At 44.8% G+C, this 27,327-nt stretch overlaps 2 protein-coding genes and 1 long non-coding RNA gene across 10 annotated transcripts in view; all 3 read right to left on the reverse strand.

Annotated features, from left to right (window-relative positions):
• The window catches only part of NCOA1 (nuclear receptor coactivator 1), a 358,899-nt gene that overhangs the window by 290,612 nt on the left and 40,960 nt on the right, over positions 1–27,327 (reverse strand). The window lies entirely within an intron of this gene.
• Positions 17,873–19,183, reverse strand: LOC136647896 (uncharacterized protein F54H12.2-like). The gene has a single exon (XM_066623768.1). It carries the CDS (start codon positions 19,181–19,183, stop codon positions 17,873–17,875), a length of 1,311 nt encoding a protein of 436 aa, XP_066479865.1.
• Positions 21,545–22,195, reverse strand: LOC136636902 (uncharacterized). Its single transcript, XR_010793569.1, has 3 exons — positions 22,048–22,195; positions 21,741–21,914; positions 21,545–21,646 (listed from the first exon to the last, which is right to left on the reverse strand). It is a non-coding gene; the product is annotated as an uncharacterized lncRNA (long non-coding RNA).

Consider the following 27,327-nt stretch of genomic DNA (forward strand, 5'->3'; position numbering starts at 1 on the left):
CCCTCTAGGGGTCCCAACAAGGAAACATTAATTTAAAGAAGTTATAAATCCACATGTGCTATTAAAAATGGATGCCATCAACCTTTGCCAGAGGAAAACAGTCACTGTAATGTGAAGAAAGTGTCAGATGTATGATGACAGTCAAATGCCAAACCATTTGCTATCAGCAGGGTCAAAGATGTCACCAAATTCCAGGTCAGTCCGCAACATCAAAACTGAGGCTACTTCATTATTAAATATCAATACAAACAAATCACGAGCACTTGCTGTGGTCTAGATGGACCAAGGGTTTTACTCAGCAGAAGGTAGTTTCGGATGTCCTATCAGAACGCTGACAGAGACTAGACACAATTTGATTATGTTTTTATTTACAAACTTTCCTACAACTGACTGCCTCACTTGGAACACATCTTTTACCCCTGTTGATTGGGTAAAGAACCACCTTTTCATCCCAGCATAGTAACTTTTCCAGTGGTCCTCTGCAATTTTTTGAGCTTATGAGCCCTTAACAGACAGGGTACCCTTTCTTATTCATTTATGCTATATAAACCACTTTCTGTTGAAAAGCAATAGACTGTACAAATATTCTTGATGATGACGATAATAGTTAAATGATATTTTTATGGATACACGTATCATTTGGGGCTGCTATGGATCTAATGCTCCACAAGACTTCAGGTGCAATGACTGACACATTTTTCTCTCTTTGCAACTGTAAGGGCTATAAAGTAACTTGTTAAAAAAAGCAGGGAGTCTCAGTTCTCTCAATGATTCACAAGCTAGAGACAACAGTAGGCCTGGTCACCTCATGCAAATAGACCATCTACAAAATGACCATCATGATCCAAATCCAGATGCCTGAGGGGGGACATGATTGAGACATACAAAATTATGCAGGGGATGGACAGAGTGGATAGGGAGATGCTCTTTACACTCTCACATAATACCAGAACCAGGGGACATCCACTAAAATTGAGTGTTGGGAGAGTTAGAACAGACAAAAGAAAATATTTCTTTACTCAGCGTGTGGTTGGTCTGTAGAACTCTTTGCCACAGGATGTGGTGATGGCGACTGGCCTGGATGCCTTTAAAAGGGGATTGGACAAGTCTCTGGAGGAAAAATCCATTACGGGCTACAAGCCATGATGTGTATGCGCAACCTCCTGATTTTAAAAGTGGGTTATGTCAGAATGCCAGATGCAAAGGAGGGCACCAGAATGAGGTCTCTTGTTATCTGGTGTGCTCCCTGGGGCATTTGGTGGGCCGCTGTGAGATACAGGAAGCTGGACTAGATGGGCTATGGCCTGATCCAGTGGGGCTGTTCTTATGTTCTTATACCAGAAAAGGACGAATCAAACTGATGTCATACAATTTATCATATTTTGGAGATTCCCAGTGAGAGAAGGAAAATAGGCAGATCCAACCCCTACACAATAACCAAAACAGGCAAATCCATGCAATGTATTCAGAAAGGTGAGGCAAGTAAGGAAAGAGATGGTCTCTACGAGCAGTCGTGCCAAATTTGATTAAGCCATTTCTGCCCAATGTTGGATATATGCAATAGGGAACAAATGTGTTCACCTGTGAGATAGGCAAAAATGGGTTAAACAATTCATTCACACCTTTCAGAGAGAGGTATAAATGAGTGTGTACAGAGTGATGGTTTGAGCAGGTCTATGAAATCCCTTCCTCACAGCAAACATAGTACTCAAATCACAAACTTGAGCCAAAAAAAGGTTGCACATTAAATATTGCATTCATCTATGCATAATATGCATACACTTTTGCATGCTGCTAATCACTTAACTGTATATCAACCGGACCCAAGGTTCCCAGTTTTAAGTCCTGCCAGGCATAACTGCAGAGAGTGTCCCTCATCTACATTCTCCCACATTCCATCCCAGTTCAGGTAAGTCATGTTTAAATTAGCATCCAGAGCTGCTTACACAGCTAAACTAGCTCTAAGCCTTATATCATTTTGTTCCCACTCTCTCATCAGATTGTTCATTCCCCCCCCAGACTACTTCACACTGTACTTGCCTTCTCTTCAAGATCCAAAAAAATTAGAAACGCATTTCTAGCAAATATTTGCCAGGGTGGCAGAAAGCCATGGGTCTCACTTTACATGCATGGAGATTTCCCAGCAAAAGTCAGCATGCATAAGAAAGGCATCCACGTCTATGAATACAAATGTCCAAACCTGGGAAAATTCTGGAGTTAAATTGAAGAGAGAATTCATGTCTCAGGCTTACATGTAACACTACACTATACATCTCCAGATATTCTAGCACAGAGACAAAATCTCTCCCGCACGCTACAAATTTTTTTTTAAGGGCCCATGCTCCAAAAAGTCCTGTGCAAGTCTCAGATCAGCAGCTGTAAGATGAAAGAGGCTTTGATGCTTAAAAAAAATGACTCTACATCCCATGATGGCATTAAAGGCAACCCACCCCCAATATGAGCAGATAGCAACATTGCCTTCCACCCTGTCACCCCCATGAAAACCAATACCACAAGATTTGTTGCACTCCCAGCCCTTAAGCAGAAAGTGTACTGCTCTGTACATGGGCTTCAATAAAGCCTGGAGGCTGTAGTTGTTCTTGTGAGTTTCACACCCCCAAAATGAGTTTGTGGAGGCTCAATTTTATACCTTATTATCTTTAGAAACCTGGATCTTTTCATCCCCACCTCCCTATAACTTGCCAGCATCCAAGACCATCTCAAGAACAAGGCACCCATGAACTATGTTCAGTGAAACCTCTGCAACAGGCATAAACCACTTGCAATTCACCCATGGACTTTGATGTAGTCCACCGGGGACTCACCTGTTTGGGAGAGGGTCGTAATGCACTCAACATGTCACAACAGGTGGCTAATGGGTTGTGCAAGACTCAGTGGGTCTCATGTAGGCCTGCTCTATGGACTCCACTTAGCGGTCAAACACCAAGCATCTTTTGAGAACACTGTGGGCTGGCTGAGAGTGTCTGGGATTACAGTGGGGGAGGAAGGACATTTGCTGGAATTTTAATCTTGTTTGGATCTTGTTTCTGATGTGCTCAGAGTTCATTTTTATCTTTTGCCTGCTGAGCTCCTAGTGTAGGGTGGGACTGAAATCCAAACAAACTGTATCTGTATTGCTCTGCCTCTAACTTGGCCTTACATAAAAACTTTTTGAAGAAAGAAAAAGATAACATGGGGGGCACCTTAAAGTCAGACTCTTGGTTCATCTAGTCCAGCAAGTCTACAATGACTGATAGTTTCAGATATGGCTCTTTCTGTACAATACCTGGAGATTTCAGGCATTTAACCTGGGGCACTCTGTATGCAAAGTACACACAGCCCCTCTCCATACTGTTTGCCTGTTCACAGTGAAGATAGCCATGGAACTGTAAGGTAAGCACACAGATGCTCACATTTTCTGAGAGCAGCAGAAAAGCATTTTCTGTGCTTACTTACAGCATAGAAACATATCTTTAAGTATTTGCAACTGAAACCATCACATGTTCCTTCTTTGCATACCATTCCACTCTCTTTTATTTGTTGGTTCTCTTTCATCCATCTAGATCAGTGTTTCTCAACAAGTGGTACTTGCAACACCAATGGTACTTGAGGTTGTGTCTGGTGGTACTCATAGAACCCCGCCGCTTGGCAGCAAGACCACAGCAAAGTAATGTGACCAGCTGCAGTAGGAGGCTCGGTGGGCAGAACGCCAGCATGAGCTTTTTACATGCTTGAAAAAGCCCTCTCATCTGCCCTGAGCCTCACAATGGTGTTCGTCGTATTGTGCTTGGCCTCCCAATTTGGAAGTAATTGGTGATGACATCATTGTCAGTTATTTCTGGTGGTACTTCCAATAGGTGGACCATGCAAAGCTGTACAGCATGGGACAAACCTTGAGATATGCTGATCTAGACTGCAAACCTCACATCAGGATGAGGACTATCCTTTCATTCTGTGTAAGTACCACATACATTGATGGCTCTACAGTTAGTTATTGATTCCCAACACACAAAACAGACCAAGAGCAAGACAGACGGACAGAGACAGTTTGGACCTCAGAATTAAGTCTATCTGCACCAACTATGGAACATTCCTTTAAAAGACCTGGGCACTTAAAGATCCCTTTCCCCAGTGGTATTCACGTCATGTCACCCAGCTACATCTGCTGGGCATGATTTCTGTCCAGTCAGTCCCTCCTCCACAAAGGTAAGGAGACTATTAATAAGAAAAACAACATCCCTGTCGTTCATGGTAGACTTTCATTTATCACCTCCTAATATCACTTTATGATTAAAGACAGTCATCCATATTTTTACATAACATACACACTTCAGTTTCTGCTCTCGCTCTCTCACGCGTGTTTACGCACAGTTTTAGAACTGCAGCCAGGAAACACATGCCACATTTATAACACATTCTAGCAAACAACTTATTGCAATTTGGAAGTAATTGGCAAGCAATGCACTGCTTTGGACTTTCCTTGTTTATTCCAATTGCAAATGTGGACTTACGAGGTCTGCTGACACAGTATGGGAGAGATAAGGCATGTGGGGACAATACATGTTTAAGAGCAGGGAAACCAACAGAATGTAATGAAGAAACAAAGCCAAAGCACTGTACTGGATTTAAAGTACATGCTTCCTCATCTCTTCCAAAATAAGACTTTCAATGCAAATGCTTCTCCTGATAAGTCATGCCTTATACCAGTGGTTCTCAAATTCTCTGGGAGAGTTTCAGAGCCAGTAAGTCTTTGCAGGGGCGGGGGGAGGAGGCAGCGGGGGAAGGCAGTGGCACGATCCCCAGGATCGTGCCACTCAGGGGGCTGCAGGGGCTTGGGTGCACTTACCCAAGCCTCCTGCAGCCTCCCTGGGGTGCAAGGAGCCCAGCACGACTTCTGGCAGGGCTCCCCACAGCAGGGAAAGTGGATGCGGAGCGATCGTGCCCTGCCCCCGCTAAAGCAGAAGTGGAGCACGATCGCTCCGCATCCACTTTCCCTGCTGCGGGGAGCCCTGCCAGAAGTCTTGCTGGGCTCTCCACACCCCAGGGAGGCTGCAGGAGGCTTGGGTAAGTGCACCCCAAGCCCCTGCAGCCCCCTGAGCGGCATGATCCTGGGAACTGCACCACTGCCTTCCCCCGCCTCTAGTCTGCCCCCGCCCCTTAAGGGGGCAGAGACCAGGGCCCTCAGGCTGGGGCATTGCAACACCGCAGTTTGAATAGTACTGCCTTATACTATAATTGTTGGTAACATTTCAGCTAGAGATACTGTTGGACCTTGGTAGCTGTTGGGATCTGTTCTCAGACTCCTGAGGATACTGAAACACGCAGATAAGCAAATCCACAGGTTGGTCCATTATTACCTCCAGACACAAATGGAGATGTGCTCTGGTCACATCCAGAGGTGTTCTGAGGTGCCAGAAAGGCACTTACGGTTTTCATAAAAACCTAAAGTGCCTTTCTGGGTGCCTCCGGAAGCCTTTCTGAGGTTCACAGAGCTCCAGCCTTCCACCACGAGTTTCAAACAAGTGGTGAGTTAAATCCACAGGTCCCGAATCCATGGATTAGTAGGCTGGACCTGTATTCCTTTTTTGCTTAAAAAAAACAACCATTACCATGTCCATTACCACAAGTTTATAAATAGCCACTTGCCTGGTAACCTGTGGCAAGTAAGAATTTGCTCCAGATAACCAGCAAGGAATGTTTTTAAAAAGTTACTTAAGCATTTTATATGTTACAAATTACTGTATAAATCCCCACCTCCCCCCAATGCCACACAGGCTAAATTACTGCTGTGTCTTCCCTTCTCACCTCTGCAGTGTTAGAAGAGCCAGAAGAGAAATGTGCAAGTGTTGGTTCTGCTCCCATCCCCCACTTGGGCCATCAAAGATAGCCCAAGCATGTGGACAAAGATGCAGGCATGTGGACTAAGAACTTGTAGGGACTTTTTTTGCAAGACTGTCTCATCTCAATGACATTAACAGTCATTTCTCTTCTTTCTGCAATCATTCACATGTTAAAGGCCTCACACCTAATGCTCCCAAATCTGACTGTACTCCTCAGTAATTCAGAGCACTGTGAAACATTAGGAGAACTATCTTTTGCAAGTAAATTTCTGCAAAAGGTTTGCATCTCTGAAGCCTTTTCCACAGGCAACAAAGCTAAAATATGCCAGGAACCTCAAGCACATGACAATGAACTAAGCTATTAACAGCATTCTGGCTTTGAATTCAATTAGTGCAGAACTCTTAAGGCTAAACAAACCAGGGTGGGGGCAGGACAACAACATGTTCCCCTCTCATGCCAAATTCACAGGCTTTTCATTTTTAGACAACATGAGATCATTTCTATACTTTAACTCTAGCTGCTCCTACAGTAATTTCTGCAAATAAGTTAAATCAATTTTATGAGAAACATGTGATCTCTTGATTTTCACCAATCTGAATATTTAGGAATGTGTCAAGAAACCTCTACAAGGAATCTCGATGCAATAGGCATATTCACTAAAAATATGGTCAAGATGGATGTGGAACAAGGCCAGGGCAGACCAATTTCTAGGCAAGTTCTCTCTGGCCATGAAAAGGAGAACCCGAACCATCTCTTATTAGGAGCAGTAACATTATGTAGTAATACTATGGCCATTCTGGTCTTGATTAGGATGTGGGTTAAGGTCTTTGAAAAGGGAATTGCAATAAGGCCACAGAATCACAGACACTGAAGCCAACTAACTTGTCAAAACATGTTCAACTGCAAAACTTAACCAGTTTAAAGGACAAGGCACTGAAATTTCACTCCTGACCAAAAAAGAAAACATTCTTGTTCCAACATCATGATAACACGCATACACTTTACAGCAGTGTTTCTCAAACAGTGGGTTGGGACCCACTAGGTGGGTCGCGGGCCAGTTTCAGGTGGGTCCCCATTCATTTCAATATTTTATTTTTAATATATTAGAGTTGATTCTACCATATCTGACTGTATTTGGAGAAATGTTACAGATCTGCACTTTTAACAGGCTACTGTGTATTTGATTTAACAATAGTAGTATAAGGGACCCACCTTCTGTCAAAATACCGGAACCACGTGACCGGATGCGGAAACCCCTCCCCCCGCCCCGCCCCCGGAAGCACGTGACCGGATGCGGAAATACGTCAGCGGAAACCACGCCCCGGAAGGGGTGGAGGGTGGGCATGTGACCCCTCTAGGAACTCCTCACGAGACCCCTGACCACGTGGTGGAGGTTTCAGAACGGCAGGACCAGGGGGGAGGGTGGCGCCCGAAGGGCGCCATTTTCTGCGCCGCCCCCCCCCCGGAAATGGGGTGCCATGTGACCCTTGTAGGAACGCCCCTCGGGACCCCGGACCAATAGGAGGGGGTTTTAGGGACCACGGGACCGCTGCGTGGTGTGGAGGGTGGTCCCGAGGATATGCCAGGGCATGTCTGGACGAGGGGGGAAATTTAAACCGCCGGGGAGAGGGGAGAAACCCTCTTTCTTTTGCAACCAGTAGAGACTTACCACAACAAACAAGCAAAAATAAATAAAAATAAAAAAAAATGGAGAGACCCGTGGAACTTGACTTGCCAGAGTGTTTAGGGACGACAATAAATTTTTATAACCAGGAGCCAGAGCAAGGTGTTGCAACAATAGACTGGGCTGCATATTTGAATCACGGCGAACAACTGAGTGAGAATGCGACAGCCACAGTCACAGCCACTGTGGAAAATGCACCGGTCTCTTCCCTAGAGACACCCAAGAGGCCTACAGAGCCAAGCAACCATGCAGCAGCCCCACAGCGAAAAAAGCAGAGGAAGCGTTATCACAGTACCAGCTCAGACGATTATGAAAAACCCTCTCTACACCTTATGTACAAGCTTGCCTTAAATGAAGAAAGCCGCTGTTACCCATCTGTCCCATGCAGGTGTGATAAAAACGAGAACAATGTTGGACAGCATGGCGCTGTGGAATCTTTGAAAGCCAAGAATGCACAGGTAAGATTCTTTTGAAGTTGTGAACAAAAAAAAAAAAAAAAAAAAAATGTTTTAGATGTGTGAATAGTTCTGAAAGAGGGGTCTAATCAATTTTAAATTATTTTAAGGAACCACCTGTGGAGAAAGAGGGCCCCAGCTTACCTGAGAACAGACAGTATTTGGTAGGTGACCTTCTGGGGGTGGGGTGTGGAGGGGGGTGGTTTGGTTATATTTTAAAGAAAATTTAATATTTGGCTAAAAATATTTTGCAGGATCTTTTAGAAAAACAAGAATCTTTCGTTACACTGAGACATCTGTTAGGACTGCAATTGACAGAAGCGGATAATGTCCTACCAAGAAACTTCTCAAGTGCAACACGTGGAATAGCCAGAGCAGTTGTTCACAGCGTGCTGAAATTGTGCTTACAGAACTACTTACATGAGCTGTGTCAAGGCTGCCAGGTGAATGCCCCTGGGCAGCTAGCACATGAGTGTGTCAGCTGGAGACGATCTGATATTGACACAATGCTGAGAGAACTGTGTTGGAACTTGAATGTACCCGCCATACTGCATCTTATTTTAATGCTTGGTTTTACAATGCACTGTCTAGATGTGGATTGTGAAACAATCCAATACACACTGTCCCTCATTGAAACAGTGCACAAGGCGCCAGAACCCCAAAAAATGTTATACAAGATTTTAAAATTATCAGATCAGAGGTTTGTACAGCACATGCAGCATATCACGGGGAGAATGAATTATCATAGATTCCTTGTGAAATGATTGACTTTTAAATATTGCTGTGTTTTAGATTTTTGTAGCCACTGTACATTTTTTTATGTTGTATGTGTAAAAGCAGGAATAAAAAGATTTATTTCAATTTAGCATTCTGTAGTTACTATAGTATTTTTTATGTTCTATGTGTAAAAAGCAGGAATAAAAAAAAGTTTTGTTTCAAAACAGGCTGGCTGGTCACAGGGTGTGGAAAACCAGCACAGGCCTCCATTTAAACAGAGTGATTTAATCAATTCAAACCTAAGGAAACAGTTTAGCAGCTGGCTGGTCACAGGGTGTGGAAAACCAGCACAGGCCTCCATTTAAACAGTGATTTAATCAATTCAAACCTAAGGAAACAGTTTAGCAGCACACCTTCCCCAAGCTCACATGCTCATTAACAACCTGAAGCTGCTTGGATTTGGGGGGTGGTTGGGTGGGCGGCTCTGATCTTTTCTTTGCAGGAGCTGGGGGTAGGCGGAGACCACTCCCAGAATTCTGAGCAAGCAGCCAGAGGAGCAGCCAATCATAGGAGGCCAGGCAGAGAGCCATATAAGCACCGATCTCAGCCACCATCTTCCTCTCTCCACCTGAACCTGGGCAGGCAGACGTATCTCCCACACAGGTGAGTATATACAGACCTCCATCTTGGGTGGCAAGCCCTGTGGTTGTTTTTGCTGGAAGGGGGCAGGGCGGGGTGGGGTGGATGTTTGGTGGGGCATGGGGTTTGCTAAATGCAGTTTGTTTGTTTTTTCCCCGTTTTGCTGGGGTCAGCCTGGTTGCTAGCTGTGCTCCCTTGAAGCTGGGTAGCTGTTTTGGGGGAAAGCTGTCTGCATTCTGGATAAATTCCCTGTTTATAGATTTAGTTTTCTGAGTGAGGCTTGCATTTGTGAGCCTGGCCGCCATCTTGGGTGGCAAAGCATGTGCTTGCTTTTGCTGGAAGGGGGCGGGGCGGGGTGGATGTTTGGTGGGGCATGGGGTTTGCTAAATGCAGTTTGTTTGTTTTTTCCCCGTTTTGCTGGGGTCAGCCTGGTTGCTAGCTGTGCTCCCTTGAAGCTGGGTAGCTGTTTTGGGGGAAAGCTGTCTGCATTCTGGATAAATTCCCTGTTTATAGATTTAGTTTTCTGAGTGAGGCTTGCATTTGTGAGGCTGGCCGCCATCTTGGGTGGCAAAGCATGTGCTTGCTTTTGCTGGAAGGAGGGCGGGGGGCGGGGTGGATGTTTGGTGGGGCATGGGGTTTGCTAAATGCAGTTTGTTTTTTCCCCTTTTTGCTATGGCAAGACTGGTTTAATGTCCTGTTTATAAAATGTTTATATATGGTTATAAATGTTATAAATGTTTATAAAATGTCCTGTTTATACATTTAGTTTTCTGAATGGGGCTTGCATCTATGTGATGTGCCTGAAATCATTGTCTGTTTGTTAAATCTTGAATGTTTTTTTTCAAGTATTTACTACCCAGGTGACTGTGAAAATGGCAGAGCAAGGAGGCTTCACGGAATCACAGATGGCTGGTAGGTATTCTTGATTATTAGTCTGAAATTGCATCTTTTTTAAAATAAATAAAAAATAGAAATAAAAATGGCAATCAATGTCTATTCTCTTCCCTGACTCAGCATGGTTGGATGAACCCATGTTAGGAGAGGCAGCCCCATCCAGCATTCCCCAGAGAGGTAATTCCTACTGTTTAAAGCTAAAAAGAAAAAGAAAAAAAAGGGGGGGGGAGGCCCTTTTCTTGTTTCACAAAACACTAAAGCTCTTCCCCCCCCCAGATCCAATGCCACCAAGACAACCAAGACACACAGTGGCCCTAGGTAAGGATCCTTGACCCAGGCCATGATTTTGCTCTGCATGCAGGCCTGTGTTCACACCCGTTTAGGGATAGTCCATTTTTAAATTTTTGTTGTTCTTTCTTTCAGATACTGCTGCAACCCCCAGAACAATCTGTGCACCCATGGGACATTATACCTTCCACAGAGGTACCCATACACCCGCCCCTGTTTTAAATACAGTTTTTCCAGTGCATTGAGACAGTTGTTTAAAATAAAAAAATTAAAAATTTAATGTCCTGATGTTTGTTTTCCAGGGGAAGGCTCTAAGGCTGTGAGACCAAAATCACACACCAACACCAGACCCCAGAGAGGTAAGTCCTTTTAAAAAGCGCATTTTTAAAAATGTTTTTTCCCCAACAGCCTTTACTTAGCATGTGGTTGGTCTGTGGAACTCCCTGCCACTCCAGCGGGGCTGTCCTTATGTTCTTATGGGCGTTAACTCTCTCAAAAACAAAACACACACACACATACAGGCACTGCAGCGCACAGGTCTGTTTTAAATATTGGGGGAGGGGGGGGTTTCCACAGCATTCAGACAATTTAAAAAATTTAATGTCCTGATGTTTGTTTTCCAGGGGAAGGCTCTAAGGCTGTGAGACCAAAATCACACACCAACACCAGCCCCCAGAGAGGTAAGTCCTTTTAAAAAGTGCATTTTTAAAAAATGTTTTTTCCCCAACAGCCTCCTATTGTCCTTTGGAAAGGTTTCTTAATGTGCTCTTTTTCCCTACAGCTGCCAACCCTCAAAAACGTGCCATAACACAGAGCACATGTGAAGATGAGCCCCCGCGTAAAAAGGCTACTGACACTACCCCACTGCCAAGCATCAGCCATGAGCAAATGGAGACAGGATACATGTTTTCAGACTGCAGGAACGCCATACAGGAAAGAGAACGCTACCTCACCTCTTTGATCACAACACAAGTTTCAGCATTGAATGCCCGTTTGAAAGAACACTGGTCTAGATTCATAGCTGGGACTCTGGAAAAGGCTGAGCTTGTAGCATTCCTAGAAGAAATTAAACATGTCCAAATTTACCCAGGGGTTCTGAGCCAAATTGGGGCAGGGGTCCAACCCACACCAGAAAACCTGGTTGTTGATCAAGGACTCCCTGATTCAGTGGAATCTGATGACACCGGTTCTCCTTCCCCAGAGCTACCAGCCTCTCCAACAACATCTCACAGCTCTGAACCAGATCACGAACCCCCACATGTTCCAGAAACACAGGGTCCTGCTTCAGGAACATCTCACAGTGCTGAATCAGATTTCGATAATGACCCCTCAAAAGTCTATCTGGAGAGGGTGAATCGGTGGGAGTGGCATGCCCCCCATTTACCAGTTTTCCGAATTGGAATGTCTTTTCGGTTTCAAAACCTTGAGCAACTGGGCCACCCCCTTCTGGTGCAAGAGGCAATAAGCAATTGTATTCAACAGCTATTTGATGAATTAAATGGCCTCTTGCAAGATGGCGATCTGGTTCAGATGCGCCTAGAAGGTGGGGGGTTAAATGACCCACTCTTTTCTGTTAGAAGGCATAGAGGGGCTCTGAGTGCTCAAGATTTTTTGAACCAAATCTCACATCTTATGCAGAGCAACACTGAGATTCATCTTGATGGTACACTACGCCTCATAGTGAGTGTAATCAGAAATAAGGGGGGGTGTGGTAGACGTGTGGTCAGCTCTATACTCTATAGCCAAATCATACATAAAAAGCGGCGCCACCTTGTGGACCTTGGTAACATTGGTGATAACCTGTGTTTTGGGGGAAGTCTTCTAGCAGTCCTAGCACCTGGGAAAACTGCAACACAGTTAATGCAGGACACCCGACAAATGTATGACGAGTTGTGTATTACGCCTCAGCAAAAGTTAATGTTAACAGATGTGCCAATCTTTGAAAGCCATTTACATGTGAATATCGGGGTGGTCATACACGGCAATAAAGGGTGGGGTATTTTTAGAACAGGGCCCCCTATATATCCTAAGTCCTGCTTTCTGCTGCTGCACGATGACCACTATTATGGGATCCTAAACATGAAAGGGTTCTTTGGTAGAAAAAATTACTGCACTCTGTGTGGAAATGCTTATACCCATACGCACAACTGTGCATATCGCTGCCGTTTATGTTTGGAACCCCAGTGTGCACCGGGCAGAGCACAACGCTGTGACACTTGTAAATTATTAGCAAAATCTGCACGCTGCCTGGCAAGACATAAAGAACTGGCAGCTGAGAACAAGATAGATTGTGGTGCTAAAATTATGTGTGACACCTGTGAGGCATATCTCCCTAGAAAACACAGATGCACAGTAAAGTGCTGCAAGCAATGCCAAGAACCGCTTGGCCCTATAAAGAGTCACCAGTGCTTCATGCCCCCTCTTAAGGAAGTTGAGGTATCAGAACGGTATATCTTTTATGATTTTGAATGCTCTCAAGACACAGGTACCCATGTAGTCAACTACATTTTTGCAATGGGTATGGAGGAAAAAGATACCTGGGAGTTCAAAGGGGAGGGGTGCATTTCTGCCTTTGTTAAAAAGTTTATTGACAAAAAGTTCAAGAACTACACCTTTTTGGCCCATAACGCCAAAGGTTATGATTCTTATTTTGTAGTTCGGGAACTACTGGCTGAAAAAATGGACATAGATCTCATTGTGCAGGGGGGCAAGCTGCTGTGTGTGGCCGTAAAACGACTGGGCATAAGGTTTATAGATAGTTTAAACTTTCTTCCCATGAAGCTGTCAAAACTCCCACAGGCTATGGGGTTTGAGGGGTGTAAAGGATTTTTCCCACATTTTTTTAACACTGCTGAAAACAGCACTTATGTGGGAACTTTTCCTGATAAAAAATATTATGGGCCTGAAAATATGATGCCAGGTGAGAAGAAGGATTTTCTCTCCTGGTATGAGGAGAACAAAAATAACACTTTTGATCTCCAGAGAGAGCTTGCGCACTATTGCCAGCAGGATGTAAAAATATTGAGGAAGGCCTGCCTCTTGTACAGGGAGGAAATCCTAGCTATGACTAAAGGAGAGGGTAAGAATGAGGGCATAGATCCTTTCCAGTTGTTGACACTTGCTAGTGTTTGTATGGCCATGTTTAGATACATGTTCCTAAAAAAAGAAACTATTGCTCTTCTCCCCTGGGACAATTACCACAGACAGACAAAGAGATTTTCCACTCCGGCCATACAGTGGCTTCAGTATCTTGAACATAAAGAAGGAATTGAGATCAGGCATGCTCTAAAAGGAGGTGAACACCAGGTGGGGAGCTATTTTCTGGATGGGTTTGCAGTTGTCCAGGGCAGGCCAACTGCCTTTGAATTTAACGGCTGTTTTTTTCATGGGTGTCCTAATTGTTACAATGAGAATGCTAGAAACCCCATGACTGGTACAAGCTTTCGTGACCTCCATTACAAAACCCAATTTAAAGCAGCCGATCTCAAAAACAAGGGGTTTGATGTCAGGACCATTTGGGAGCACGAGTGGCACCAGATGTGTCAAACAGATGCTGAGCTTAGGGGGTTTCTAAGTGAAAAAAAATTCCCACAGGCTTTAAAACCCCGGGATGCGCTTTTTGGGGGCAGAACCAATGCCATAACTTTGTATTATAAGCCTACAGATGGTGAAGAGATCTGTTATTATGATTTCACAAGTTTATACCCCTTTGTCAATAAGACTAAACTTTATCCAATTGGGCATCCAGAAATCATATTTAATAATTTTGGACCTCTCTCTGACTACTTTGGTCTTGTGAAAACTAGAGTGCTCCCTCCAAGAGGTCTCTTTTTCCCAGTATTACCAGTGAGGGTGGGGGAGAAACTCATGTTTCCTCTGTGCCGCACATGCGCAGAGGCTAGGCAGCAGGAACCGTGCCACCACACAGATGACGAAAGAGCCCTAGAAGGCACATGGTGCAGTGTGGAGTTAATGAAGGCTATAGAAAAGGGGTACACAGTTTTGGAAATTTTAGAAATATGGCATTTTGAAAACAAATCTGAGGATCTGTTTTCAGATTACATTAAAATGCACTTGCGCCAGAAACAGGAGGCTTCAGGGTACCCTGGGTGGTGTACAGATGTGGAGAAACAAAACAAATATATTAATGATTACTATGAGAGAGAAGGGATTCAATTACGCCCGGATCATATCGCTGTGAACCCAGCAAAGCGTCAAATAGCAAAACTGTTTCTAAACTCTTTGTGGGGGAAGTTTGCACAGCGTTCAAACCTTCTGAATACCACCATTGTGAGGGACCCTACGGAGCTCATGGGTTATGCCTTTTCTCCAGACTATGAAGTCTCAGGCTTTGAAATTATTGATGATGAAACTGTGAGTGTATCGTGGCGCCATGCTAAGGAGCGTTTTACACTGTCTGGGAAAACTAATGTTTTGATAGGGGCTTTTACAACTGCATATGCCCGGTTGGAGCTTTATAACCTGTTAGACAGGTTACAGGAGAGGTGTCTGTACCATGACACAGACTCTGTGATATTTGTACACCGCCCAGGGGCGTGGTGCCCTCCCTTAGGCGACTATTTAGGGGATCTGACAAGCGAGATCCCGCCACATGAGCGTATCACAGAGTTTGTTTCATCTGGACCGAAGACATATGCTTATTCTTTATATCCTTCTCAAAAACTGTCCATGAAGGTTAAAGGAATAACACTGACATCGGCTAATTCAGAGCATGTAAATTTTCATAGCCTGAAACAGATGGTTCTGGACTACGGGTCAAATCCTAAAGAAATTGTTGTACAGCAAATGGGTATTTTGAGAAATAAAAAGCAGTGGAATATTGAAACAGGGCCCATAAAGAAAACACTAAAGGTAGTATATGACAAGAGGGTTCTGGTAAAAGATTTCAAAACCCTGCCTTACGGCTTTTAAGATGGATGTGCGCTGGAGGCACCCGTTTTCAGCCATTCTAGCTGGGCCTAGCCACTGCGGGAAAACATACTTTATAAAAAATATGCTGGATAATGCTGATACTGTGTTTTCTGTTATGGCTGAAAATATTATTTGGTGCTACAGCTGCTGGCAACCTTTGTACAAAGAACTCCTGTGTAAATACCCCCATATTCGCTTCACAGAGGGCCTTCCGGAATCCTTCAGTGATGACCAGTTGCTCCCCCCAAATAAAGTGAACTTTGTCATATTGGATGATCTAATGACCTCTGCTTCTAACAGCGCGGAAATTGGCGACGTCTTTACAAAATATGTACATCACCGTAATCTAAGTGTTTTTCTCATCACACAGAATATATTCTGCCAGGGGAAAACCAGTCGCACGATCACCCTAAATGCAAAATATATGGTACTGTTCAAAAACCCCAGGGATAAACTACAGGTCGTAACGCTGGCCCGCCAGATGTACCCAGGAAACTAAGTTTTTCATGGAGAGTTTCCAGGATGCAACCACCAAGCCTTATGGTTATCTATTGGTGGATTTGTGCGCAACCACCCCGGAAGCTTACAGACTAAGAACGGGGTTGTTTCCCCCTGATTGGCCTGTTGTATATATTATGAAAAAAACCACAACCCATAACAAAAGGAGGTGACTTAAGCACCTGGCTTCTCACTTGTAACTGCCCGCCAGCCCACAACATGTCTAACTGCGTTAAGAGAAATCTGCCCCTTTTAAAACTGCTGATCAAGGCTTCCCCGCGTCAGAGACACTTCATTCTGTCTCATGCTTCATGTGACTTAATTTCTGCCATCTCAGAAATAGCGCTCAATACTTTAAAAGGCAACGTACCTCTATCTGCCCGGCAGATATCAGTGTTGAGAAAAAAACGTGCGTTTATCAAAAGACTGAGCAATAAAAGGCTGTCTTTGAAAAGAAAGAAGCAGCTTGTTAAGCAGTCGGGCGGTTTTCTTGGCCCCTTACTAAGTTTTGCTATTCCACTAATAACTGGCCTTTTAACTAGCCAGTAATGGAGTATGCTGAAAAAATGTACCTTGTGCCTAGCCACCAGCTAGAGCAACTCAAGGCACCTACTCCACGAGAGGAAAACATCAGGGCTGCAGCCATGTATTCCTTAGATGGTGAAATGCAAGGTGTTCTTCAGAGGCGGGATTTGTCCCAGGACGAGAAAGCTAAACAATATACTGCACTGCTTCAAAAATACCTGGTCCATGTCAAACAGGCTGACGCTGAAAAGGAAAAACTCAGTTTGTTTTTACCATCAGCCACTGAGCCTGGTGCTGTTGCTGCAGAATCCCCTGCAACTCACGCAGGTATCTTTCATGAGGTCTTGGACAGCCTTCCTGCCCGATTTAAGAACAAAGCGCGGCTGCTGTTAAACAAAATGAAGCAGAATCAAAGTATTTCATCCTGGGATGAAAAAGGTGCTTTTGTTTACAGAGGGGAACCTGTTCCTGGTTCCAATATGCTGGACTTGGTGAAGGGGATCACCCAGCTTCATGCTCTGCCTGCCCGGCGCATCCCTAAAGGATGGGATTTATTTCTCCAGGCCATGGCTGAACTTAATGTTCCATCCACAGTTGTTGGGAATCCCACCATCAAGGACATTTTGGAACACATGAAAAATCCAGGCCCTGTTACAGAGTTGCCACAGGTGCCCACCCCATCCAGGAGATCTTCTAGAAAGCAAAGACAATCTAACACCCTTAATTGGCTCAGCTTATGAATAAAATAAGCTTTTAACTCCACCCCCACTGCCTTTGCCTTGTTATTAACAAACAAACAAATAAACCAGACACATAAATTTCATTTTTAAGTCGGGGGGGGGGGCACTTTATTGAGAAACACGGCCATGAAAATCATTACAGGAGACACATGTCTGGGCATGTTGAAAAACACAGGGGGCAGATCGGTGCATGTTCCTCTCCTTTTTTACAAATTGCACCACCATCTGGTCATTCCTTGGTAAATCATCAGAATACAGTTCTTGAATCTGTTTAAAACTCCGGCCCCTACAGCGCTGGTCCAGAAAAAACACACAGTGGTACCCACAGGTCACAGCGTCTGGGGCCTGTAGTTGCCTTGTTTGAAATGTCGTTACAGAGGCGTTTTTTCTTAAAAATGTCATGATGGCTCTGGGGAGGCGGGGATGGTCTGGGGGGTGTCCATAGGAGTCAAAAAATTCACCGTGGTTGTCTTCTGTCAGGTATATCGCGAGCCAGTGTTCTCCAGGCAGGTTGTGTGGATGTGTGTTGACCACTAGCCCCAGTGGTCTCTGCAGAAGTTTCTTTTTAGGCAGCTGGTCAGAAGGAAATACACCTTTGAACATCTTCCTGGTATAGGAGTTTGTATCCATCAGGCGTGTTAACTGCAGCGTGTCCATCTTTACATATAATCAAACAAAACACTCCTCCTGTGGTTAATTTCAATAATATTGTCAAAAACACCATATACAATCATATTCACAGTTTGTGGGAGGGGCCTGGCAAACCGTATTTCTGCCCGCAGATTCCCTGTATTAATCAAGGAATAGTGACTGCCACATTCTTGATCGGGTGAGAGATCAAAGGCAAACAGGGTATAGCCTCTTGCATAATCTTCTCTGTTAATTAACAAGGCTTTGTCTTTCATGTGTTTACCAGATGCATGAACCAGGCTCATGTATTCCCTCACGCAGTTTCCTTCATCAAAGCGAGGTTGAAATGGTTTTGCCGGGATTTGATGTCCAGACTGGTAAATTGCAAAAAAGTTTATGTCATAATGCTTGAAATTAAAGGGGTTTTTATCATATGCGCCGCTGAATGAATCGTTATCCACAAGGCCTACCACAACAAGCTTAGGTAGTTGCCCCAGGAATAGGTTTTCTTGATTGGATATTCTGCTTCCAGCAGCAATGCTGAAAATTTTCATAGAAACTCTATCCACGGGGTATTTGGCTGTGGCCGTAAGCAATGCTTCGGCGTGACCCAGACGTACACCTGGGGCTACTCTGACTTTCTTTACAAACAGTGATGCAGTCAGGATTTGCAGCTTGTAGTGCACGCTGGGATCATCGCTCATAAGGCAGAATGCGTCTTTACTCCGCGTGAGCTTGATTTTCACGTCCACCCCATTTAACAGTAGTTTTTCTTGAAAAAACAAGTCTGCATGGAGGTGCCCCAGGAGGTCTATTTTTCTGCTTTCAGCAGTCAGGGCGGCTCTTCTAATAAAGCCTTGGTTATCCCCATCCAGGCCTGTTGATTCATGTTCCCCTGGGGTGTCTTTGTAAAACAGCCCTGCAGAGAATTGGGTTGAAAGCGTCTCACCCCCAAAATTCAAGATGGACTCAATAAAAGCTCTAAAAGGGTAGCAATTATTACTTTGACTTATGAGCCTGTCTCCTAGTGTCACATCCAGCTGGCTGAAGATGGCTGCGATCGGGTAATTCACCAGCCCCACCTCTGCAGCCCTGGCAATGTTGGTTCCATCTTCTTTCACTATTTTGCAGCACAGGTATAATAGCGTATTATTCAAGTCTAGGTAGTCTTCACCATTTCCAGCTATGAAAAACTCAAGCGGTGCAGACTCTGTCACAGCTGCCAGTGGGGGCACCTCGATAAAAATGCTTCCTTCTACACTGGTCTGTGTAGGGGCTATTTGGAACAGGTCCAGTTCAGATTTAGTGCATTCTTCTGAAGCCCCATGAATAAAAGCCATGTTGGGTTAAAATATGTCTCTGGAGCGCCCCTTCTTTCTTCCCCGCTGTCTCTTTGCCACCCTCTTCTGTGTCACCTGGCGCCTTTTAGCCTTCCTTTTAAAGGGACGCGGCGGTCCTGTTAGCTGCGCCTGCGCTGCTTTCCTTTTAAGCCCTTTTCTTCTTTTCATATACACAAGGCCGGCCCCCTCTTGTGTATTCACTTTATTCAAAATGGCCTGAGAAACATTTCCCACCACGTCTCTGGCAATATTCCGGGCCGCTGTTTTTACGTGGGGCCTGATAATCTCGAACCCCCTTCTCAAAAGGGGAACAGCTTTTCGAAAAAGACTTCGGAATACCCCTCCAACCCCTGCCCCATACATAACAGGGGCGCCTTGGTAGCCAGGGAGGCCATGTCCCGCCTGTGCCCTGTAATAGTTGCTATAAAGGGCAGGATCCCCATAACTTTTTAAAAGAACCATCTTTTAGAACAAGCAGGTTTTCCGGGGGCGAAAGTGAAGCTTCACAATCACTTTGCCAAAGCGAAATGACACGTTTTTGTTCTGATCTGTCTTTATCTCCACAGAGATGGTGTCTGCGTGATCTCTGTTCACAGAAAGGTAGTGAGGTTTGTCATATGTTATGGTTACGTTTTCGCTGCTCTCCCCGCGTATGGGCACACAGCGTAGCAGGGGCACATAATAGTCTCCCACGATCTGATGTGTTACAATATCTGAGTAAATGTACAAAGTGGAAAACCCTGCTGTTATATCTGCGGTGAAAGGTAGTTTCTTGACAGGGTTTCCAGGGAACAGCCCTAATATATAGGCCAGCTCCCCGTTTGCTAGAAATGTGTAAGTAAAGGGGGGTTTAAGCCTGACCTTCCTGGCCACGGAGTCATAGTGCAGAACCATTTCCGGGGGGTCCTCGTGGGCCTGCATGACATTGTTCATGTGATCCAGCAGCTCTGGTATGGATGCATAATAGCCCCTTTGTAGAAAAAACACCCACTTCTTCACCCCATTAGAAATTTCAAATGTTGCATCCTCAGTGATTGTATTCCAGCTGTGTGGGTAATGTATTTCTGCTAATCCAACTTCCCAGTCCCCCGTCAGTTCCAGGGGTCGTGCAAGCTGTGTGGTGAAAGAGGCGCTTGTGTTCTGAGGAAATACCTTAGCACATGCGTTGCTAGGTAGGGTGATATAAAATCCATTTCCCCCCATTTTCTCACCTATGCAGGTTCACGCAGATCTGTACCCGCAACCCAACTGTTGAATTTGTCAGGCCAGCCTAACCATTTCACCAAGTGTTGCTTTTTGTTACCCCGCCCCTTCGTTGCTAAAACTTTTTCAATCCTGTAAACCTGATCCTTGTTCTTCACCTTTTGTAATTCTTCAGGGTAGAATGTCCCAACAATTGGGTCCCCCGCATAATCTTTTAACCTGAATACAGGTCTTTTTGCTTTGTGGTGGACTTGGTCAACTATGAAAACCTCTGTGGTAAAACTTTGTTCATAACCTTTTTCGAAAACCCCCTTGAGCTTGGAGACCCGTACGTGATCTCCTTTTCTGAACAAGGGAGCAGCTTTTTTTCTGTGTAACCTGTCTCCATAAACTGTTCTCCAGACAGATAGTGTGTTGGATTTGTTAACATCCACGGGTCGTGTCTTGATTGTTCTGTGGAAAGAATGGTTATAGCTCCTTATAAGCTGTGGCAGCACTTCAATATACCTGAATGTGTTCTTAGCTGTAAAAAATCTCCACATTCTTGTTTTCAGAGTCCTGTTAAAACGCTCCACAACTGCGGCTTTGACTTCATTGTTGGTAACAAAGTGGTGAATGTTGTGCTTTTTTAGTAACTCCCTTACAGGCTTATTCAGGAACTCTTTGCCAGAATCAGTCTGTAACTTGCGAGGTATTCTTCCCTGTTTGAAGATATGTCGAAAAGCCCCAGACACCTGCCTTCCTGTTTTGTCTTCCAGGCTCCTAGCCCATGCATATTTAGACAGTATGTCCACCACCGTTAAGATATACTTGTGGCCGCTGTTGTACTTAGAGAACTGCTGCATGTCCACTAAATCTGCCTGCCATTGTGCATCCACTCCCGCGACAATAGTCTTGTTTCTTTTAAAATGGACTCGTGCCTGTTTGTGCAGTGTATAAGCATCCTGTTCTGAAAGCCATGTGCTAACTTGTTTTCTGGTCAGTGATTTACTTTGCTTTTTAGCCTCCTGGTAGAGGGGGTTCACCCCTCCGTAGCTCCCGACTGACCCTGGTGAATAATATATGCTCTTTAAAATTTGATCTGCCATGTTGTTGACTAGCACACATATGGACACAAGTGTCTGTTGTAAAATGTTTTTATTTACAGGTGATCCTTCTCCTTTTGCCACAACAGGTCATTCAGGGGCAAAGGCCTTTGCACGGTTGTCCTAGAGGCTCCCCAATAGACAGATTTTGGAAACTTCTAACCAGCTCATCTGTCTAGACAAAGAAAAAATGCTCTCAACACACAATATACACGATGGAATAGCAGGCCCCAATACATTGCCCCAAACTTCAGCCTCCATATATTTACCGGTGAAATGGGGCGACCGGGTCTTGCATCCCCCTCTAATTCCTGGCTTCCAGCCGCCGTGTGTACCCCAACAAGTGGGGGGATGCTTGCTTCTTCTTCTCCCTGTTCTAAAGCACGACTCCAGTATGTCACCCATTCTGGCGCTGTCATCCTGCGCTCCATTTCCTCCAACCTCTGGTTATAAAAAAATGTATAGTTGATCCATAAGCACAAACATCCACAGACCCCCCCCCACACCCCTGTTATAAGCACACTTCCCATCACCCTTCTATGTCACAAGCACTTATTGTAAAGCGTGTATATTTACCATTGGTTTTGGCCAAAAGGGTCCTGCACCCATCTCTAATTCTTGGGATAAATCATTTTCCACACTGATGGGGTCAACAATTGTCTCATCTTCTGGCTCTAAAGCACGATTCCGATGTGTCAGCCATTCTGGTGCTGTTGTACTTTGCTCCATGTCCTCTGGCTCCTGGTTATAAAAATTGATTGTCGTTCCAAAACACTGGCCATCTGGTAAGTCAAGTTCCATGGGTCTCCCCAGTCCAAAGCACTCTGGCAAGTCAAGTTCCATGGGTCTCTCCATTTTTTTTATTTTTATTTATTTTTGCTTGTTTGTTGTGGTAAGTCTCTACTGGTTGCAAAAGAAAGAGGGTTTCTCCCCTCTCCCCGGCGGTTTAAATTTCCCCCCTCGTCCAGACATGCCCTGGCATATCCTCGGGACCACCCTCCACACCACGCAGCGGTCCCGTGGTCCCTAAAACCCCCTCCTATTGGTCCGGGGTCCCGAGGGGCGTTCCTACAAGGGTCACATGGCACCCCATTTCCGGGGGGGGGGGGCGGCGCAGAAAATGGCGCCCTTCGGGCGCCACCCTCCCCCCTGGTCCTGCCGTTCTGAAACCTCCACCACGTGGTCAGGGGTCTCGTGAGGAGTTCCTAGAGGGGTCACATGCCCACCCTCCACCCCTTCCGGGGCGTGGTTTCCGCTGACGTATTTCCGCATCCGGTCACGTGCTTCCGGGGGCGGGGCGGGGGGAGGGGTTTCCGCATCCGGTCACGTGGTTCCGGTATTTTGACAGAAGGTGGGTCCCTTATACTACTAACAATGATAGTAAATGAGACTTACTCCTGGGTAAGTGTGGGTAGGATTGTTAAAAATTTTCCTGCTTGATGATGTCACTTCCGGTCATGACAGCACTTCTGGTGGGTCCCAACAGATTCTCATTCTAAAAAGTGGGTCCCGGAGCTAAAAGTGTGAGAACCACTGCTCCACAGGCTTCATGGGTCAAACTGCATGTTCAACCAACTTAAACCTCTGCACACATCCAGTATGCACAAAACAGACACAGTCATTCAGAAAGGTAAAGAGTAAAACATAAAGAACTGTTCTAACTATTATAGGCATTAAAAGCAGTGTACATTCACAAACACACGATGAAACTGAAAACACCACTGAAAAGATGAGGTTGACCTCATAATTTTGCCACTGTCTGCCAGTCTAATTCGAATTTGTTGAGTACTTTATTCTTGTGAGGAGCTTCCAGTGCAGAGACTGCAGGGCCATTATTATGTTGCCTATTTTATAGCATTTCTTCACAACTGCATAGTCTTATAAATGTTGCCTTCTTGATGAACTATTGTCGCTTACTATGTGTTCCAATTCTATTGCCACAGAGCTCAAATCAATGGCAGAATCAATTTTGACAACCCAACATATTCTGGCATTTATAAAATACAGGCGTGCTCTCATATCCATGAGGATTAAGTGAAACCATGGATGCGGGCAAACACCCCCACCCTCTGAGGATCAGGGGAGCTCTGCTCTCCTCGCTTCCTGAGGGTTTCCCTAGGCCACCTAATGCCTTATAAGGCATTAAAAACATCACTTCCGGTTTTTCTGGAAGTCACGTTTTTGCCTCAGTCTGTTTTAATCACTCTGAACCCAGCAGAGGCCACAGATGTCCACGGCCTCTGCTGGGCTCAGATGACCCTCTGGAGGTTGGGAATAGAGCTCTCCTCGCCTTCAGAGGGGGCATGCAGGGGGCAGACCCGATCCACGGATAAGTGAATGCGTGGATATGGGATCCACAAATACAGGGCCCCCCTCTATGCTGACACACTTCTAATACAGGGGCCCCCTCTATTCTAACAAATACAGGGGGCCCCTCTATGCTAACACAATAGAGGGGCCCCCTCTATGCTAACACAAACACATACACTTAATTTCAAAGGAAGTGATCTGTTACTATTCATTGACAGACTGCTAGACATATAAAATTTGAATTTTGCTAGACTGGTTACTTAAGGCCCACATTTCACTGCCAGTTCTTCTATTTGATAGCACAAGACCAGAGCAGGAAGGCTAGAGTGGAGGATCAGCCACTTCCCCACCCCCACAGAGGATGCAGAGAACTGGTGCTGGTCAGCCAATACTTACCAGTAGTTATCCAGGTATTTATATTGTGTCTTTCTACCTCTGCAGAAGCCCCCTAAGGCAGCATATACTATTTTAAACAGTATAATAATAAAACTCTTAGGCCAGCGCTGACCTCTATTGCAGTGGGTCTCAAACGTTTAGCACCAGGACCCACTTTTTAGAATGAGAATTTGTTAGGACCAACGTTTTAGAATAAGAATCTGTTAGGACTCACCAGAAGTGATGTCATGACCAGAAGTGACATCATCAAACAGAAAATTTTTTTAACAACCCTAGGCTGCAATCCTACCCACACTTACCCAGGAGTAAGTCTCATTTACTATCATTATTAAACACATATACATAGTAGCCTGTTCAAAGTACAGATCTGTAACATTTCCCAAAATGCAGTCATATACCATGGTAGCCTCAACTCTAATATATTAAATTAAAATTTTGAAATGAATGGGGACCCACCTGAAATTGGGTCCCGACCCACAGTCTGAGAAACACAAGAATCGGTGATACAGCGTACGCCCCCCACCCCCCATCCCTGGCGTGGGCACGCCTTCTTCCCTCCCCTCAGGACACTCAGGGATCTTAAGTAGTCCCTAGTTAAGTGGGGAGGGTCCACACACCCCACAATGCTGGTTTCCACAGCAGCCAATAAAACATCCCTCCTAGCTTGAGATCTCAGATTAGGTCTTCTCCACAGATGTGGGTATTGGGCCTGACTACACAGTACAGATTGGGGCAAAAAGCAAACCTGATTGCTGAAACCCATCTGAAGGGATTTCCTCCCTTCCATGAGCAACAATCACCACTAAACAACAAAAGCTGTTACTGCTGAGGGGTGGCAAAGACATACATTTGAATATAGGCTATCTCAGAATGCCAGATGCAATGAAGTGGCACCAGGATGCAAGTATCCTGCTGTCTTGCATGCTCCCGGAGGCATCTGGTGGACCGCTGTGAGATACAGGAAAGTAAAGTAGATGGGCTTTTGGTGTGAATCAGCAGGGCTCTTCTTATGTAAACTGAAACAGAGCATCACGTGCATGTTTACCCACAAGTAGGCAGCCAGGCTTCAGTGCAATTTGAAGGGCAGGCTGAGGGGAACGCAGTGCCACCAGAATGGCCCTTATCTGATGAACATAAGCCCCAACAAACTCTCAAGAAGAAAATCTCCCTCCAAGGAAAATGTATTGAGCCCTATGGAAACTGAAACAGAGCAGCACATGCACATTTACTAGTGAGCAGGTGAACATGAAGACCAGGCAAAGAGGAATGAAAGGCCACCAGAATGGTTCCAATCTCATGAACAGGGAGAACAGCAAACAATCCACAAGGCAGCCGCCACCACAACAGTAAAAAGGACAAAAACAGAGACTTGGACAATTGGTAAAGTGAAACTTTCTTTTTTGACTCTTGTAGAGCTAAGTCCTGATAGAGAGCCATTTTAAAAAGTGGGTCCTGATGCTAAAAACTTTGGGAATCACTGTTATAAAAGAAACAAATCATGCAGCGTTCAGTAGCAGTAGCACAGGTATGTTCCACTCCCAGAATGGACAAGGCTAGCCATGAGCGCATCAAGCCACACAGCACTCAAGTGCACTAAAACATGCTGGACACTTCTGCTGAAATGCACAGGCTGCTGTTCCCCTCTTCTCCCTGCAGATTTCAAGTCCTGATATTGCAACAAGGTCACTGAGTTATAAGAAACGAGTCACCCTGACCAGTTGTATTGATCTGGGAAGATATTCCCATTTATAGCAATTGGCATAGAGTCCCTAGGTTCTGCAGCAATACACAAAAGGGCTGAATCATCTGTCATGTTGGCTTGAGGAGGAAGATGAAAGTCACTATGACACTGTTAGTTCTGCAATGGTAACCACCAACTCTGTAAGCCTAGCTCTTGGTGAGGGGAGCATATCTGTCCTATATTTATTGTACATATGCAACCTCCAGGTATGGCCATTTTGCATATATTTTCAAAGGGTGTTAGTGGTAGCAGCCCTGCCTCCTTCTACTGGACAGAAGGTGCATGATAGTCATCCCATTCTTGGTAATGAACATGCCCACTCTTTTTAAGAAAATCAGAAATACTGGAGAGAAAACCCAGTTACTACAAGGAATGGGAGCGGGGGAGGAAAAGAGTACAGAGGACACACACTTCAATTTTGCTGCCTAGCACAGCAATTCACTTTTTCTACATATGAGGGAATGATTGCTATTTATTTAGAAAGGGGGCCTGTCCTCTCCTGCAAATACCCCAGAGCAGGTTATGCCCTTGTCAAATGTTATTGCCCATTATAGACAGCTGATTTGATCCTACAGAACTGAAATAGTTTAATTGTATTTTTGCATTTTTAATTATTTTATGTTATACATTGCACTGATTTCAGTTTTGGGGAAAGCAATAAAAATGCTTTTTGAAGCATGCAATAGAGATCTTCCAGTCACAGTAATGTTCCCCAGTGAAAAAAAATATATTGCTGCTTGGTGACATTGAAACACACACACACACATTCTCTATTTCTTATAGTGTGCATAGATTCTGCAAGTTATTTCCGTTTCCCTTTATTTCTTAAAAAAAAGTCAATGCCAATAATAAAAGTCATTTCTGCCAGTGATGTGGCACTTTTGTTCCAATCCCCATCAATCTTAGTTATGAAGAAGGCTGGTTAAGTTCTGTACAAAAGATTGCTTAAGGATTAACTACCAAAGACCAAAATTGCAGGCTTTGGGACTTAGACCCAATGACAGAAGTGGTGCAGTAATAAACATCCTATTTTAACTGGAAGGTAACCAATGAAAAGGCACGTTTGCCCCTAGGCGCGCTCTCTCTCTCTCTCTCTCTCTCTCTCTCTCTCTCTCTCTCTCTCTCTCTCTCACACACACACACACACACACAGCAAATTGACTGCAATATCTTCCCAATTGTTCATTCTTTGATGAAGTGGAAGTCATGCAGATTACACCAGATGGTTGAGTACTTTGCAGCCCAATTTAGGTAGGGGTACAAGATTGTTCTCTAGCCTGAGGGGGGAATCATGTACTCAACTTGGTGCTGTGTGAAAAAGTCTATTTTGTGATCCAGAAATCAGGACTGTAAAAATCAAGAGTGTGGGGAGGCTGCATTTGATCTCCCCTCCTCTTCCTTAAGTAGAA

Source organism: Tiliqua scincoides, chromosome 1, assembly GCF_035046505.1.
Source record: "Tiliqua scincoides isolate rTilSci1 chromosome 1, rTilSci1.hap2, whole genome shotgun sequence".
NCBI lineage: Eukaryota > Metazoa > Chordata > Lepidosauria > Squamata > Scincidae > Tiliqua > Tiliqua scincoides.

Coding starts and splice junctions, on each gene's coding strand:
- LOC136647896 (XM_066623768.1), bottom strand. CDS start 19,183: ATGGCTTTTATTCATGGGGCTTCAGAAGAATGCACTAAATCTGAACTG.